General features: G+C 45.7%; 1 protein-coding gene across 4 annotated transcripts in view; it reads left to right on the top strand.

Annotated features, from left to right (window-relative positions):
• The window catches only part of RNF130 (ring finger protein 130), a 397,837-nt gene that overhangs the window by 205,430 nt on the left and 174,848 nt on the right, over positions 1-17,559 (top strand). For all 4 annotated transcript variants that reach the window (XM_068278403.1, XM_068278404.1, XM_068278402.1 and 1 more), the window contains exon 3: positions 15,592-15,842. In XM_068278403.1, the coding sequence (XP_068134504.1) occupies positions 15,592-15,842 (251 nt within the window). The remainder of the gene's footprint in view (positions 1-15,591; positions 15,843-17,559) is intronic.

Here is a 17,559-nt window from a genome sequence, read left to right as displayed (position 1 = left end):
CTGCAACTTCCTTTGTGTGTATGAAATAAGAGTCAGGCAAACTGGGGAATGATCATTTATCAACAAGAAAAGTAATAGTGACTTTAACTTTTGGATTGCCTGGTTAGCATCCTTATTACTTGTTTACCAGATAAAAATAAAGAATTGATTTTTGATCACTCTTTAACCACTTAAGGACTGCAGTCATAAAACCCCTTAAGGACCAGAGCCTTTTTTTCCATTCGGACCACTGCAGCTTTCACGGTTTATTGCACAGTCATACAACCTACCACCTAAATGAATTCTACCTCCTTTTCTTGTCACTAATACAGCTTTCTTTCGGTGCTATTTGATTGCTGCTGCGAGTTTTAGTTTTTATTATATTCATCAAAAAAGACATGAATTTTGTCAAAAAAATGACTTTTTTAACTTTCTGTGCTGACAGTTTTCAAATAAAGTAAAATTTCCTATACATTTGAGCGCGAAAGTTATTCTGCTACATGTCTTTGATAAAAAAAACCCATTCAGTGTATATTTATTGGATTGAGTAAAAGTTATAGCGTTTACAAACTATGGTGCAAAAAGTGAATTTTCCCATTTTCAAGCATCTCTGACTTTTCTGCGCACCTGTCAGGTTTCATGAGGGGCTAAAATTCCAGGATAGTACAAATACCCCCCAAATGACCCCATTTTGGTAAGAAGACATCCCAAAGTATTCAGTGAGAGGCATGGTGAGTTCATAGAAGATTTTATTTTTTGTCACAAGTTAGCGGAAAATGACACTTTGTAACAAAAAAAAAAAAAAAAGTTTCCATTTCTTCTAACTTGCGACAAAAAAAAATGAAATCTGCCACGGACTCACTATGTTCCTCTCTGAATACCTTGAAGTGTCTACTTTCCAAAATGGGGTCATTTGTGGGGTGTGTTCACTGTCCTGGCATTTTGGGGGGTGCCTAATTGTAAGCACCCCTGTAAAGCCTAAAGATGCTCATTGGACTTTGGGCCCCTTAGCGCAGTTAGGCTGCAAAAAAGTGCCACACATGTGGTATTGCCGTACTCAGGAGAAGTAGTATAATGTGTTTTGGGGTGTATTTTTACACATACCCATGCTGGGTGGGAGAAATATCTCCGTAAATGACAATTGTTTTCTTTTTTTAACACACAATTGTCAATTTATAGAGATATTTCTCCCACTCAGCATGGGTATGTGGAAAAATACACCCCAAAACACATTATACTACTTCTCCTGAGTACGGCGATACCACATGTGTGGCACTTTTTTGCACCCTAACTGCGCTAAGGGGCCCAAAGTCCAATGAGTACCTTTAGGATTTCACAGGTCATTTTGAGAAATTTCGTTTCAAGACTGCTCCTCACGGTTTAGGGCCCCTAAAATGCCAGGACAGTATAGGAATCCCACAAATTACCCCATTTTAGAAGGAAGACACCCCAAGGTATTCCATTAGGAGGATGGTGAGTTCATAGAAGATTTTTTTTTTTTTGTCACAAGTTAGCGGAAATTGATTTTAATTGTTTTTTTTCACAAAGTGTCATTTTCTGCTAACTTGTGACAAAAATAAAATCTTCTATGAACTCACCATACTCCTAACGGAATACCTTGGGGTGTCTTCTTTCTAAAATGGGGTCATTTGTGGGGTTCCTATACTGCCCTGGCATTTTAGGGGCCCTAAACCGTGAGGAGTAGTCTTGAAACCAAATGTCGCAAAATGACCTGTGAAATCCTAAAGGTACTCATTGGACTTTGGGCCCCTTAGCGCACTTAGGGTGCAAGAAAGTGCCACACATGTGGTACCGCCGTACTCAGGAGAAGTAGTATAATGTGTTTTGGGGTGTATTTTTACACATACAGATGCTAGGTGGGAGAAATATCTCTGTAAATGACAATTATTTGATTTTTTTTACACACAATTGTCCATTTACAGAGAGATTTCTCCCACCCAGCATGGGTATGTATAAAAATACACCTCAAAACACATTATACTACTTCTTCTGAGTACGGCGATACCACATGTGTGACACTTTTTTGCAACCTAGGTGCGCTAAGGGGCCTAACGTCCTATTCACAGGTCATTTTGAGGCATTTGGATTCTAGACTACTCCTCACGGTTTAGGGCCCCTAAAATGCCAGGGCAGTATAGGAACCCCACAAGTGACCCCATTTTAGAATGAAGACACCCCAAGGTATTCCGTTAGGGGTATGGTGAGTTCATAGAAGATTTTTTTTTTGTCACAAGTTAGCGGAAAATGACACTTTGTGAAAAAAAAAACAATACATATCAATTTCCGCTAACTTGTGACAAAAAATAAAATCTTCTATGAACTCACCATACTCCTAACGGAATACCTTGGGGTGTCTTCTTTCTAGAATGGGGTCATTTGTGGGGTTCCAATACTGCCCTGGCATTTTAGGGGCCCTAAACCGTGAGTAGTCATCTTGAACCCAAATGTCTCAAAATGACCTGTGAAATCCTAAAGGTACTCATTGGACTTTGGGCCCCTTAGCACAGTTAGGCTGCAAAAAAGTGTCACACATGTGGTATCGCCGTACTCAGAAGAAGTAGTTTAATGTGTTTTGTGGTGTATTTTTACATATAACCATGCTGGGTGGGAGAAATATCTCTGTAAATGACACATTTTTGATTTTTTTTACACACAATTGTCCATTTACAGAGAGATTTCTCCCACCCAGCATGGGTATGTGTAAAAATACACCACAAAACACATTATACTACTTCTCCTGAGTATGGCGATACTACATGTGTGACACTTTTTTGCAGCCTAGGTGCGCTAAGGGGCCCAACGTCCTATTCACAGGTCATTTTGAGGCATTTGTTTTCTAGACTACTCCCCACGGTTTAGGGCCCCTAAAATGCCAGGGCAGTATAGGAACCCCACAAGTGACCCCATTTTAGAAAGACGACACCCCAAGGTATTCCGTTAGGGGTATGGTGAGTTCATAGAAGATTTTATTTTTTGTCACAAGTTAGTGAAAAATGACACTTTGTGAAAAAAAACAATAAAAATCCAATTTCCGCTAACTTTTGACAAAAAATAAAATCTTCTATGAACTCATCATACACCTAACAGAATACCTTGGGGTGTCTTCTTTCTAAAATGGGGTCACTTGTGGGGTTCCTATACTGCCCTGGCATTTTACGGGCCCAAAACTGTGAGTAGTCTGGAAACCAAATTTCTCAAAATGACTGTTCAGGGGTATAAGCATCTGCAAATTTTGATGACAGGTGGTCTATGAGAGGGCAAATTTTGTGGAAACGGGTGGCCTCTTAGATGACAGGATGTATTGGGCCTGATCTGATGGATAGGAGTGCTAGGGGGGTGACAGGAGGTGATTGATGGGTGTCTCAGGGGGCGGTTAGAGGGGAAAATAGATGCAATCAATGCACTGGGGAGGTGATCGGAAGGGGGTCTGAGGGGGATCTGAGGGTTTGGCCGAGTGATCAGGAGCCCACACGGGGCAAATTAGGGCCTGATCTGATGGGTAGGTGTGCTAGGGGGTGACAGGAGGTGATTTATGGGTGTTTCAAGGTGTGATTAGAGGGGGGAAATAGATGCAAGCAATGCACTAGCGAGGTGATCAGGGCTGGGGTCTGAGGGCGTTCTGAGGTGTGGGCGGGTGATTGGGTGCCCGCAAGGGGCAGATTAGGGTCTAATCTGATGGGTAACAGTGACAGGTGGTGATAGGGGGTGATTGATGGGTAATTAGTGGGTGTTTAGAGGAGAGAAGAGATGTAAACACTGCACTTGGGAGGTGATCTGATGTCGGATCTGCGGGCGATCTATTGGTGTGGGTGGGTGATCAGATTGCCCGCAAGGGGCAGGTTAGGGGCTGATTGATGGGTGGCAGTGACAGGGGGTGATTGATGGGTGGCAGTGACAGGGGGTGATTGATGGGTGATTGACAGGTGATCAGTGGGTTATTACAGGGAAGAACGGATGTAAATAATGCCCTGGCGAATCGATAAGGGGGGGGGTTGAGGGCAATCTGAGTGTGTGGGCGGGCGATTGGGTGCCCGCAAGGGTCTAATCTGATGGGTAACAGTGACAGGTGGTGATAGGGGGTGATTGATGGGTAATTAGTGGGTGTTTAGAGGAGAGAATAGATGTAAACGATGGATTTGGGAGGTGATCTGATGTCGGATCTGCGGGCGATCTATTGGTGTGGGTGGGTGATCAGATTGCCCGCAAGGGGCAGGTTAGGGGCTGATTGATGGGTGGCAGTGACAGGGGGTGATTGACGGGTGATTGACAGGTGATTGACAGGTGATTGACAGGTGATTGACAGTTGATCAGGGGGGATAGATGCATACAGTTCGCAGGGGGGGGGGGGGTCTGGGGAGAATCTGAGGGGTGGGGGGGTGATCAGGAGGGAGCAGGGGGCAGTTTAGGGACTAAAAAAAAAATAGCGTTGACAGATAGTGACAGGGAGTGATTGATGGGTGATTAGGGGGGTGATTGTGTGCAAATGGTGGTCTGGGGGGTGGGCAGGGGTGGTCTGAGGGGTACTGTGGGCGATCAGGGGGAAGGGGGGGGCAGATCAGTGTGTTTGGGTGCAGACTAGGGTGGCTGCAGCCTGCCCTGGTGGTCCCTCGGACACTGGGACCACCAGGGCAGGAGGCAGCCTGTATAATACACTTTGTATACATTACAAAGTGTATTATACACTTTGTAGCGGCGATCGCGGGGTTAACAACCCGCCGGCGCTTCCGATTGGCCGGCGGGTTGACGTCGCGGGTGGGCGGAGCCTATTGCCGGTGGATGCGCGCGCATCCCAGCGCGCGATCCCCGGCCAGAGAGTGCCCCAGGACCTGACGCCAATCTGCGTTACGTGGTCCTGGGGCTGCCACTTTGCCGCCGCCAATATGAAGTAGGCGGTCGGCAAGTGGTTAAGGTGGCCGTACATCAATAGACTTGATGGCTGATCGACCATATGAAAATTGGTCCCGCCAAGAACGTGACTGATCAACAATTTGACCACTTTGTCCAATTTCAGGCTGAAATTGGTTTCATTTATCGATTGTACATGCTGGGAAGTCTCGGGCTGATGCACTTGCTTGTGTGCGTGGTGGTAACAGCATGCGATAATCGCAAACAACCAACGCAATGGACACTCCTAGCCACACCCCCAAAAGTAAATGTAACCCCCCATCCCACGCAGTGCTCGTCTATTAATAGATGATCTGTCCGTGTCGGTCTCAGCGCTCTTCTTCATTTGTGCCTCAAATGGTTGCTGGAGTATTGCACCGCCACACAGGTCAAATAATAATGCACGGGGTACATATACATTTGGGGGAATGCAGCTTTGGGCGACAAGGCAGCCTCACTAGGTCGATTCCCAAAATATTTCATGCTGAAATCGATTGGGAATCGGCCTGCGGTTTATGGCGGCCAACAGGTCTCTCTTTGATCAGATTCAGTCAGAGAGAGCTCTGTCTCCTGGTCGATCGCCTGCCATCACATGGTGTATGGGCACCTTTTATGTACAAATTGGCTGCTGACGTCACACTCTTCCGCAGCTCTGCTCCAGAGTTATGAAGGGTCTTCAGGCCGAGGTTGTCAGATGGCTGCTGACGTCACACTCTCCAGCAGTTCTGCTCCAGAGTGATGAAGGGTCTTTAGGCTGAGGCTGCTGACGTCACACTCTTCCGCAGTTCTGCTCCAGAGTAATGAAGGGTCTTCAGGCTGAGGCTGTCAGATGGCTGCTGACGTCACACTCTCCAGCAGTTCTGCTCCAGAGTGATGAAGGGTCTTCAGGCTGAGGCTGTCACATGGCTGCTGACATCACACTCTTCCGCAGTTCTGCTCCAGAGTGATGAAGGGTCTTCAGGCTGAGGCTGTCAGATGGCTGCTGACGTCACACTCTCCAGCAGTTCTGCTCCAGAGTGATGAAGGGTCTTCAGGCTGAGGCTGTCACATGGCTGCTGACATCACACTCTTCCGCAGTTCTGCTCCAGAGTTATGAAGGGTCTTCAGGCTGAGGCTGTCAGATGGCTGCTGACGTCACACTCTCCAGCAGTTCTGCTCCAGAGTGATGAAGTTTTTCAGGCTGAGGCTGTCAGATGGCTGCTGACGTCACACTCTCTAGCAGTTCTGCTCCAGAGTTATGAAGGGTCTTCTGGCCGAGGCTGTCAGATGGCTGCTGACGTCACACTCTTCCGCAGTTCTGCTCCAGAGTTATAAAGGGTCTTCAGGCCGAGGCTGTCCGATGGCTGCTGACATCACACTCTTCCGCAGTTCTTCTCCAGAGTTATAAAGGGTCTTCAGGCTGAGGCTGTCCGATGACTGCTGACATCACACTCTTCCGCAGTTCTTCTCCAGAGTTATAAAGGGTCTTCAGGCCGAGGCTGTCCGATGGCTGCTGACATCACACTCTTCCGCAGTTCTTCTCCAGAGTTATAAAGGGTCTTCAGGCTGAGGCTGTCCGATGACTGCTGACATCACACTCTTCCGCAGTTCTTCTCCAGAGTTATAAAGGGTCTTCAGGCCGAGGCTGTCAGATGGCTGCTGACATCACATTCTTCCGCAGTTCTGCTCCAGAGTTATGAAGGGTCTTCGGGCTGAGGCTGTCAGATGGATCCATCTGAAAATGGCGCCTGCGAATAATGGCGCATGGTGTTGCCGCTAATCCGTTTGCCGCTTATCGCTATTTAACGTTATTGTTATTTAACGTTAAAGCCTTATTGTTATTTAGCGTTAACACACAGAACCCTCTCTGTACCTATCCCTAACCCCTAAACCCCCCTGGTGGTGCCTAACCCTAACCACCCCCCTGGTGGTGCATAACCCCTAGACCCCCCCTGGTAGTGCCTAACCCTAAGACCCCCCTGGTTGTGCCTAACCCTAACCACCCCCCTGGTGGTGCCTAACCCTAAGACCCCCCTGGTGGTGCCTAACCCTAACCACCCCCCTGGTGGTGCCTAACCCTAAGACCCCCCTGGTGGTGCCTAACCCTAAGACCCCCCCTGGTGGTGCCTAACCCTAAGACCCCCCTGGTGGTGCCTAACCCTAAGACCCCCCTGGTGGTGCCTAACCCTAAGACCCCCCCTGGTGGTGCCTAACCCTAAGACTCCCCTGATGGTGCCTAACCCTAAGACCCCCCCCCCCCCCCAGTGGTGCCTAACCTTGACAGTGTTACATTAAATCCATTCACCGTTTTGCAGTTAAATAACGTCTGCAGTTTGGCTTATGTAGGGCGCTATTGATAAATAACGTTACTGTGCACAATAACGTCTGCTGTTTTGCAAATGAACGGCACTATTGATAAATAACGTTAGTGTGTGCCACTATTGATAAATAACGTTAGTGTGTGCCATTTTTCTTCTTTTTTCCCTGTGCGCCATTATTATGCAGTACTAACGATAAATAGCGATAAGCGTATCTTTTTAATGCGGCGCCATTTTTATGCATAGATGCTGTGCGCCATTATTCACTGATCCGTGTCAGATGGCTGCTGATGTCACACACTTCTGCAGTTCTGCTCCAGAGTGATGAAGGGTCTTCAGGCCGAGGCTGTCAGATGGCTGCTGACGTCACACTCTTCCGCAGTTCTGCTCCAGAGTTATGAAGGGTCTTCAGGCTGAGGCTGTCAGACGGCTGCTGACGTCACACTCTTCCGCAGTTCTGCTCCAGAGTTATGAAGGGTCTTCAGGCCGAGGCTGTCAGATGGCTGCTGACGTCACACTCTTCCGCAGTTCTGCTCCAGAGTTATGAAGGGTCTTCAGGCTGAGGCTGTCAGATGGCTGCTGACGTCACACTCTCCAGCAGTTCTGCTCCAGAGTGATGAATTTTTTCAGGCTGAGGCTGTCAGATGGCTGCTGACGTCACACTCTCCAGCAGTTCTGCTCCAGAGTGATGAATTTTTTCAGGCTGAGGCTGTCAGATGGCTGCTGACGTCACACTCTTCCGCAGTTCTGCTCCAGAGTTATGAAGGGTCTTCAGGCTGAGGCTGCTTTCACACTGCAGTGTTGCGTTCTATATAAAAAAGGAACAAAGGGGAAAATCGCATCGAGCGTAATGGCTGCAGTGCGACGCATACAGTGATTGCGTTATCCGATCCTCGCACCGCACTTCCAACACGGCAATGTTACAGCTAGGTACTCTCGCGGAATATAACCGATATGTATTACCGAATTTATGCTTTGGCGGTGTAATTGTCCGACACCCGAATTACGATGATTTTACCATAATTACTCTTTATGGTGGCGCCCGCATCTGGTGCAAGACCGATATGACCTTTCTCAATTCCTCCTCCCAATGGCAAGCAACAGATGTGTCTCTCTGTGTTACCAGCGCAAGGCGTCTGTACAGCCTTCAGTTCCCACACTGTCACCGAAGGGATCAAGTATCGAGCCCCTCAGGTGACAAGCATTGTATGTGTGTAGGCATCTTAAGACATAACAGCCAATCTGCAATGCTCTCTCGTTGCTCTGACTGCAGAGTGGAATGTAATTTGGCTGCTTCTTGTCACAATCTCCCTCTTAGAACGCGTTGTTACGCCAGCTGTCCTCTTTTTCTGTTTATTTATTTCAGTCGGTTTAAGTTGTATGTAAATGTCACAGACATGAGGTGGCTGCACTGCGTCGCTCCTTTCTGGCAACAGCTTCATCGCAAGGCCTGATATAACATCCACTCAGAACGTCCATAAATGGGCATGTCATCTACCATATCCTATTATTACTTAATATTAAACGCTTGGCTCGCTGTTCCTTAGTCACACTTCCTCCGGGAAGCTTGCAGCAGAGCGCGCTTTCAGAAAAATTACAGCCAGAATTAATTTGCGCTTGTCAGTCAAATGTTTACTTCTATTCCCGTTTGAATATCTCACGTTTTACGAGTAAGAATTATAATTAAACATTTCAGAGCAGCACTTATCAGACGTTGTAGTTCATTTATTTACATGAGATGGGAAGTGTATTGATTCTTATATCTTTCCTTCTGTGGGTTTGTTTTTTTGCTTTTTATTTTTCACTAGGACTGTAATTATTTTCCATATTTTCTTTCCAACTTTTTTTTTTATTGCTAAAGTGGCAATATCCTATTAAGTGCTGTTGAAAAAAATTAAAGAGGAACTGTAACGACATATAGTAGAATGCAGTAAATTATTCAAGAGTCCCACTTTTATGTTAAATATCCTGGTTACACCATCAGCAACACTAGATGATAGATAGATAGATAGATAGATAGATAGATAGATAGATAATTATTAATTATTGTATTTATAAAGCCTTAAACATATTACACAGCGTTGAACATTTATTTAGGTTACAGACAATATTTAGGGGTGACATACAGCAATATGACAATACAGGAATACAAGAAAACCAGATCACACAGCACAGTATGAGTACAAGGTAATGCTTAGTCAGTCACTGGATGGAGCATGGAGATCACACAGCACAGTATGAGTACAAGGTAATGCTTAGTCACTGGATGGAGCATGGAGATCACACAGCACAGTATGAGTACAAGGTAATGCTTAGTCACTGGATGCAGCATGGAGATCGCACAGTATGAGTACAAGGTAATGCTTAGTCACTGGATGGGAGCATGGAGATCACACAGCACAGTATGAGTACAAGGTAATGCTTAGTCACTGGATGGGAGCATGGAGATCACACAGCACAGTATGAGTACAAGGTAATGCTTAGTCACTGGATGGGAGCATGGAGATCACACAGCACAGTATGAGTACAAGGTAATGCTTAGTCACTGGATGGGAGCATGGAGATCACACCGCACAGTATGAGTACCAGGCAATGCTTAGTCACTGGATGGGAGCATGGAGATCACGCAGCGCAGTATGAGTACAAGGTAATGCTTAGTCACTGGATGGAGCATGGAGATCACACAGCACAGTATGAGTACAAGGTAATGCTTAGTCACTGGAGGGGAGCATGGAGATCACACAGCACAGTATGAGTACAAGGTAATGCTTAGTCACTGGATGGAGCATGGAGATCACACAGCACAGTATGAGTACAAGGTAATGCTTAGTCACTGGATGGAGCATGGAGATCACACAGCACAGTATGAGTACAAGGTAATGCTTAGTCACTGGATGGAGCATGGAGGTCACACAGCTCAGTATGAGTACAAGGTAATGAATGCTTAGTCAGTCACTGGAGGGGAGCATGGAGATTAGGCAAGTTAGGTTCACTCAGATGCATAGCATGGGTTCACAGTAATGGAGGTGCATGATCAGGTAGGACACAAAAGGAGGAGGACCCTGCCCAAAGGCTTACAATCTAGAGGGAGAGGTAGGGACACGAGAGGTAGGGGACCAGAGTTCAGCTGTGGGTTTAGAGCAATTGTGAGGAGTGGTAGGCCAGAGTGAAAAGGTGAGTTTTGAGGGCCTTCTTGAAGGTGTTGAAGGAAGGGGCTGCCCTAATGGTTGGGGTTAGGGAGTTCCATAGTGTTGGAGCGGCTCTTGAGAAGTCTTGGAGGCGTGCATGGGACTGGGTGATGCGGGGGACGGTCAGGTGAAGTTCAATGGAGGAGCGGAGTGGGCGGCTTGGTGTGTATCTCTGAGTAAGATCAGAAATGTAGGTTGGACAGGTTTTGTGGACAGATTTGTAGGTCAGACACAATATTTTGAATCTGATTCTGGACTGGATAGGAAGCCAGTGGAGGGATTCACGGAGGGGAGCCGCCCTGGTGGAGCGATGGGAGGAGTGGATAATTCTGGCTGCCGCATTCATGATGGACTACAGTGGGGCTATTCGGGTCATAGGGAGACCAGACAGAAGGGCATTACAGTAGTCGAGGTGGGAAATTATGAGGGCATGGATGAGGAGTTTGGTGGTGGCAGAGGTCAGGAAAGGGCAAATCTTACAGATGTTACAGAGGCGGAAGTTGCAGGACTTTGTGAGGTTTTGGATGTGGGGAGTGAAGGAGAGTGCGGAGTCCAGGGTGACACCCAGACAGCGGGCTTGAGAGGTAGGGCGAATGGTAGTGTGGTTAACAGTGACATGCACATCTGGGAGGTCCAGGGATGACCGGGATGGGAAGATCATAAATTCCGTTTTTGTCTAGATTTAGGTTCAGGAACCTAGCGGACATCCAGGAGGAGATGGCTGATAGGCAGGCGGACACCTTGTCCATGGTAGTGGTGGATATGTCAGGGGTGTGGAGGTAGATCTGGGTGTCATCTGCATACAGGTGATAGCGAAAACAAATGGAGGAGATAACCTTTCCAATGGAGGATGTGTATAGGGAGAACAGTAGGGGGCCAAGGACCGAACCTTGGGGGACTCCCACCGAGAGGTGGTTGGGGGTGGATGAGGACTCATTGAAGGCGGTCGTGAAGGAGCGGTTGGAGAGGTAGGATGAAAGCCAGGTCAGGGTGAGATCGTGAATGCCCATGGACTGGAGGAGGAGGAGTAGGTAGGTAGGTAGATAGATAGATAGATGGATAGATAGATAGATAGATAGATAGATAGATAGATAGATAGATATGTAGCCCCACCCTCCCACTGAAGCCCCGCCCTACGCAGTTTATTATGCAGCATTCTCCCTCCCCCACCCCCTCCAAAGCATTTATATAGACCAGCGTACTTTTCTACTGGCTTTAGAACCCTCAGTAAGGACTGGTTCACACCACAAGAGCTTTTTAAACATTAGAGATTTTAAAAGCTCCAGCTAATGCAATGCTGTGTGGGATTGTCACAAAATCACATCACTCCAGTGTGCACACACATAGGACAAAATTAGCAGGAGCTTTTAAAATCACAAAGCGCTTAGAAAAGCTCTTGCAGTGTGAACGAGCCCTAAATAAACATTCCACAGAGCTGCACCTGGCAGAACTAAAGATGTCACCACCAGTGAGAAATGTCAGAATGTAAATCAGGAAGTGGAAAGATTTTACAATGGGCAAACACTGAGTAAATCATCTATTAATTAAAAATTAAAAAAATTCATTATGTTACTTTGACTACAATTCCTCTTTAATAAGGAATGTACTAAAATGGAAAGAATAGAGTGATACCTTCTAAAAGCAGGAGCTAATTACGTAATCTCTAGTGATAGTTTGCAAGTTGCTCATAATTCAAGGTCCCATGCACATTTAAAGGGACTCCGAGCACCTCTCATGCCTTTAAGACTCCGACCAGTACTGCAAAGTACATAAAGATGCATACCTTTCTGTAGCTTGTGCTTTCCTCTTTCATTTGATGCCTGAATCGCCGTTCTACACCAAATAGTGATTGTTCGATTTCAATTTAAATATTGCGGCTGCCATCTTGGCTATGTTATAAATTCCAGGTCACCCCTGTCTTCTCCGTTAGAGAAGTGCATCACTGAATGAAGCAGGAAGAGGAAGTGACACGCATGGCCATTGCAAGAGGCTCCTCCAGAAGGGTTATAGCAGGACTTTGTTGGAAGTTGTCTGGCTTAAAAGCATGCCCATGAGAGGTGCTCGGAGTCCCTTCAATGCAAATGATCTAGTTTCAGTAATGATTTGATGTAAGGTGTGTATGAGCCTTCAGCACTGGATACTGGTACTGGGGCTGCCACCATAAGCTTCCTGTCACGTTTCCTTCTCTTAGCCTTTGGAATTAGACTCTACCCTTGGTCACCCCTGTACCTGCTACATCTGGCCAGCGCTCCTTGCTCCGCCATTCAAGAAGGCTTCTGATGGGAGACCAGCAACTCCACACAGTCTTGGCGTCGCTTTAGCCACCATCTTCAGGGTTCCTCATGGCTACTGTAGCGGTTCGGAGCCCACAAAGTCCCCACCATACTTCACCCCAATAGGCAGTCCCCTACTTGACGTTACCCAGGTCTCACCACAAGGAAGCAGCTAGCTGCAAATTACGTGCAGCTTGCAATTTACCCAATCAGAATTGGTAGAATTTGCATTTACTGGGCTCAGTTCCAAACTGCGTAAAATTTGCAAACAAGACGGATTTATTTGAATCTCATTCACCATCCCTAGTTGAAACTTAAAGAGACACTGAAGCGAAAAAAATAATATGATATAATGAATTGGTTGTGTACTATGAATAATTACTAGAAGATTAGCAGCAAAGAAAATATTCTCATACTTTTATTTTCAGGTATATAGTGTTTTTTCTAACATTGCATTATCCTATAATATGTGCAGATTACACAACACTCAGCATTCAAAATGAGTCTTTCAGAGCAGTCTGTGAAGTAATGACATCTCCTCTGGCAGAGGAAAAGTAAATAGCCCAATAACACTTGAGATAATAAAAGTCAGATAACAGCCCTCTCCATGACTAACTTAGTCGTAGAGCTTAATGGCTTGTTTGCATAGAGATAACAACTGGAGTTTCTCAACTCTTCCTGTACTGGAAACAATTACACTGATGTATCTGATCTTAATGTTTTATTTCTTAGCTGTGCTACACATACAAATCATAATATCATCATTTTTTTTTCGCTTCAGTGTCTCTTTAAAGCATGAATCCAAAAAGTAAGATTATAATGCATCTCCTCAGGGCAATGGGTGGAGCCATTCCTATGAAGTGCCTCTGATGAAGTGGGCTTGGCCCACGACACGTGTCAGGCATGGCGGGGTGTAGCGTGCTAGTTTGCACCCAGCTAGTATACCTCTCTCTATTGGTGGATGTCACTTCTCTGTCTCACTCTTTCCCTCACTGGGACGGCGTTTCTATTCGCACTGTGCTCAGTGCGATATACATTCCCTCCTATATCTTTGGAGGCTCTCTCTGCACAGCACTTGCACTTTATACTTGTGTGTTGCAGGCGCAGATGGTTTGCACTATTACTTTGCTGTGCACAGTAATATATGTATTATTGCACTTTGTTTTTTCATCTCTTCATTGAACACATGTACTATTCTCTGATTGTATATTCTCAAATGTTATTTACATTGATGGTTGGTGTATCATATGATTATTTATGAGATGTAATTCTACTGGGAGCAAGTATTGCCATTATTACCCATATATCCTTGATGGTAGATACAAACATATGCAATTATTGTGTTACTATATATTTATTACTGCAGCCATACCCCGCCCCCTTTACTCTGTTTTTATGTTTTTTTTTATACTTTTGTGATTAAAAAAGGTAACATATTATTCGCATATCCTGGTGCAACCTTTTGGTTTTTCTCCTTTTGTTCAGTTGGAGCCATTCCTATATCATTATGGTGTATCTTGCAGGTCAAGGAAACATTTAGAGCAGGGGTCTCAAACTCGATTTACCTGGGGGCCGCAGGAGGCAAAGTCAGGATGAGGCTGGACCACATAAGGAATTTCACAATCGCGGCGCATCGCCGCCTCTGCCCGCCCCTCTCACTCTTCCTTCACAGAGAGGGGCGGGGAGAGGCGGCGATTGACGTCAGGAGGGGCAGAGATGAAGCTGAAAGCTCTGCCCCTTCCAGGAAATGCCGGCGGATTGCCCCCCCGGGTGATTTGGGGGCTCTGCAGCCCTCGTTTAGCGGCGGGGATGCGGCGGATTACTTGGGAGCACTGAAGCGAACTATAAGGAAGCTTTTGCCGGCGAGGGCCACAAAATATTGTATCGAGGGCCGCAAATGGCCCGCAGGCCACGAGTTTGAGACCCCTGATCTAGAAATATGTTTGTAGCACCCCTATATCCTGGGTTGGACTTCAACTCCTGGAACCCTCCCATTACCAACCTTCAGAACCTACTGTGTCTGTAGGTTGTTCTTACACTTCAGAGTTCTCCCCAGAATTTTTTACCAGCTGGGTGGTATGAAAAAGGGTGGAGCAAGATGAGAGAATGCAGGGCTGGCACTTCTCTGCTTACAGCATAGGAGGAGGTGAGCAGATAACAGCCGGGTGTTCACCAAAAATAGCCGGGTGGAGCACCCAGCTAAAAGAGCCTGGGGAGAACACTGCACTTTGTATGAACAGCTTACAGATAATACCCACAGTGAAAATCAAACACGTTAACCTACAACTGCAAGGCAAGAATGATTAGCGGTCATAGACTTCATATCCTGAATGTTGAGATTCTTGTGTCAGCCATGCACCTCAACCTTCTACTTAAAGTGGTCTAAAACTCCGACATAACATTCTATAAAAATGTGTTTTTCTACTTGTTATTACTCATACAGTTATCATATTTGCTTTTGTGCATAAGTAATATTGTCTGTTTACAAATTACAAGTTTCCAAAGTGTCATTTTTCTTACCCTGAAAGCTGCCATTGCATTTTATTTGTCTGTTATAACTGCTTTTTATTATATATTAAAATCTTCTAATGAGCTATTCTGAACACTGTGTGTGCCTGAAGCAGACACAGTTTCTCAGAGTGTTTATTTACATTCCAGTGTTGATACATTTGTGTTTAACAAGTAAAAAAAACTGTTATTTCCAGTTTGGATGCGGATTTGAAGCTGAACAGCAGGACAAAGTGCTGTTTAACCATTTCAGTGATATTCTGCTAGAATGTTTTTTCTGGGATAGTAGCTTTAAAGCTGTAAGGAATCTTTTAGAGCAAAGTTGAAATGCTGGCTTTTAGACCACTTTAACAAATTATAGAAATAAAAAGTGGTAATTAATCAATGAATGGAGTGAAATGTAGTATTCAGACGTTTTTCTTTCATCTTTCCCGGTAACAGGAACTGGGGATATCGTTGCCATCATGATCTCCGAGTCAACGGGTCGAGAAATCCTGAGCTACGTAGAAAGAAATATCTCCGTCCTCATGGCCATTGCTGTTGGATCTCGTACTGGAACCAAGAACTTCAGTCGAGGCTCGCTGGTGTTCGTCTCCATCTCCTTCATTGTTCTGATGATCATATCTTCGGCTTGGTTGATATTTTACTTCATACAGAAGATCAGATACACGAGTGCGCGAGATCGGAACCAGGTAAGTCTTGGCAATCTCTTTCAGTAGGACAACGAGTGTTACTCTGAGCTGTTTTGCTAAAGCCAGTTGGAAGACAGAAATAAAGGAACCACTTTGTCCTTTTCCTTCCACCTTCTACGTCTTTAGCCAATGCACTATCTTGGTTATACCATGTCGAACTGATAGCTTCGTAGTTTCTTCATCAGCCTGCAGGGATACGGGTAGACGCAAGGAATGGTCATGTGATCTTTCTTTAGCACCCAGCTCATCCTAAATGGCTATTCTGCAAAGGCCCGTGTTTCTGCAATAACTAATAGTCTAAAGCCTTCTGGCTCTGCAGGAATTAGTGAATCAGTGGGGTCGATCAGCGCGGTCGAAACTGCCGGTAAAAATCAATGTGTGTGTGATTAACTTAAGGGGAACCTGAAGAGGCTATGAAGGCTGCCATATTTATTTCCTTTTAAACAATGCAAATTGCCTGGTTGCCCTGCTGCTCCTCTGTGTCTAATACTCTTAGCCACAGCCCCCGAACAAGCATGCTGATCAGATTCTAAAGAGACTTCCCCCATCCTCTTCATCACAGGGATCCAGCGCTGGAACCCCCAAAGATTCCACCGACAAGGGCTTGTCTACGGTGTGCGCAGGTGCGGTCTACTGCACAGGCAGGTGCGTGTAAATATTATGGCTCTGTAGGGTTCGGGGATCTTGGGGCTAGATCCCGGAGGAGGAAGAGGATGGGAGAATCTCACTAGGATCCAGAGGCTTCCCCCTCCCAAGGTCCACTTTTTCCCACTACAGGTTTACTTTAAATGAAAATAAATATGGCAGCCCAAATGTGCAACTAATACACCTATATCACACACTCTAATACACAAATATATACACAGTAATACATATACCGTATATCGAATTTTAGAAATGTTGGCGATGGTTGTCCTGTAAGTTGATATTTCACATGTCCCAATAACTTTTGCCGGTTTGGATTTATGTCGTATGTATCTTTATTTTGAGATAAACGCATTCAGGAGCGGAAGTCACAAATAGATCTCCTCTTTTGAATTGTTAAGGCATAAATAATTAAGAAAATATGTTTCAGTTTAGTGTTTGGAAAAGCTGCATTAACCTGGCCTGGGCTGTGTAGAGAGGCCGGGTTAAGTGGTTAATGCATGTTGCATGTTTGCTTTTTATTCATTTATGTTGGTTGTTTTGGGATGCATTAAACCAGATGTCTAGGAAAACTACTAACGGCATAATTGGAATACCAATACGCGATGTCAACTGTTTAACCTGCCAGATAACGTTTTAGAATCATAATCCGAATCATCTTTATTTGCCAAGTACGCCATATGACGTACTCGGAACTGATTGTGGTACACATGGCAAAGGCAGTAGTACAAAGTCAGTACATAAGACACAGACATGGCATTGTCAATATGAGAGATCTACAGACCACAAAAACAAGCGTTCAGCACAAGGGGATAAACAAGACACTAACAGCTAGGGAATGGGGAATCTTTGAAGTTCAGGGTGGGCGTCAGGTGAAGTGATGCTACCCAAAGGACTAGGGTACAGTGGCTAGGCAGGGGGGCTGGAGTTCAGTAGGTGGACAACCTGGGGGAAGAACGTGCTCCTGCACCTCAGGGTCCTGGAGGGGATGGCTTTGAAATGTCCTCCTGATGGAAGGAGTTCAAAGAAGCGACTCCCTTGGTGGGAAGGGTCGTCCTGGTGGTCCTCAACC

This window comes from Hyperolius riggenbachi, chromosome 3 (genome assembly GCF_040937935.1).
Source record: "Hyperolius riggenbachi isolate aHypRig1 chromosome 3, aHypRig1.pri, whole genome shotgun sequence".
Classification (NCBI taxonomy): Eukaryota; Metazoa; Chordata; class Amphibia; order Anura; family Hyperoliidae; genus Hyperolius; species Hyperolius riggenbachi.
This window is presented reverse-complemented; position numbering and strand designations above follow the sequence as displayed.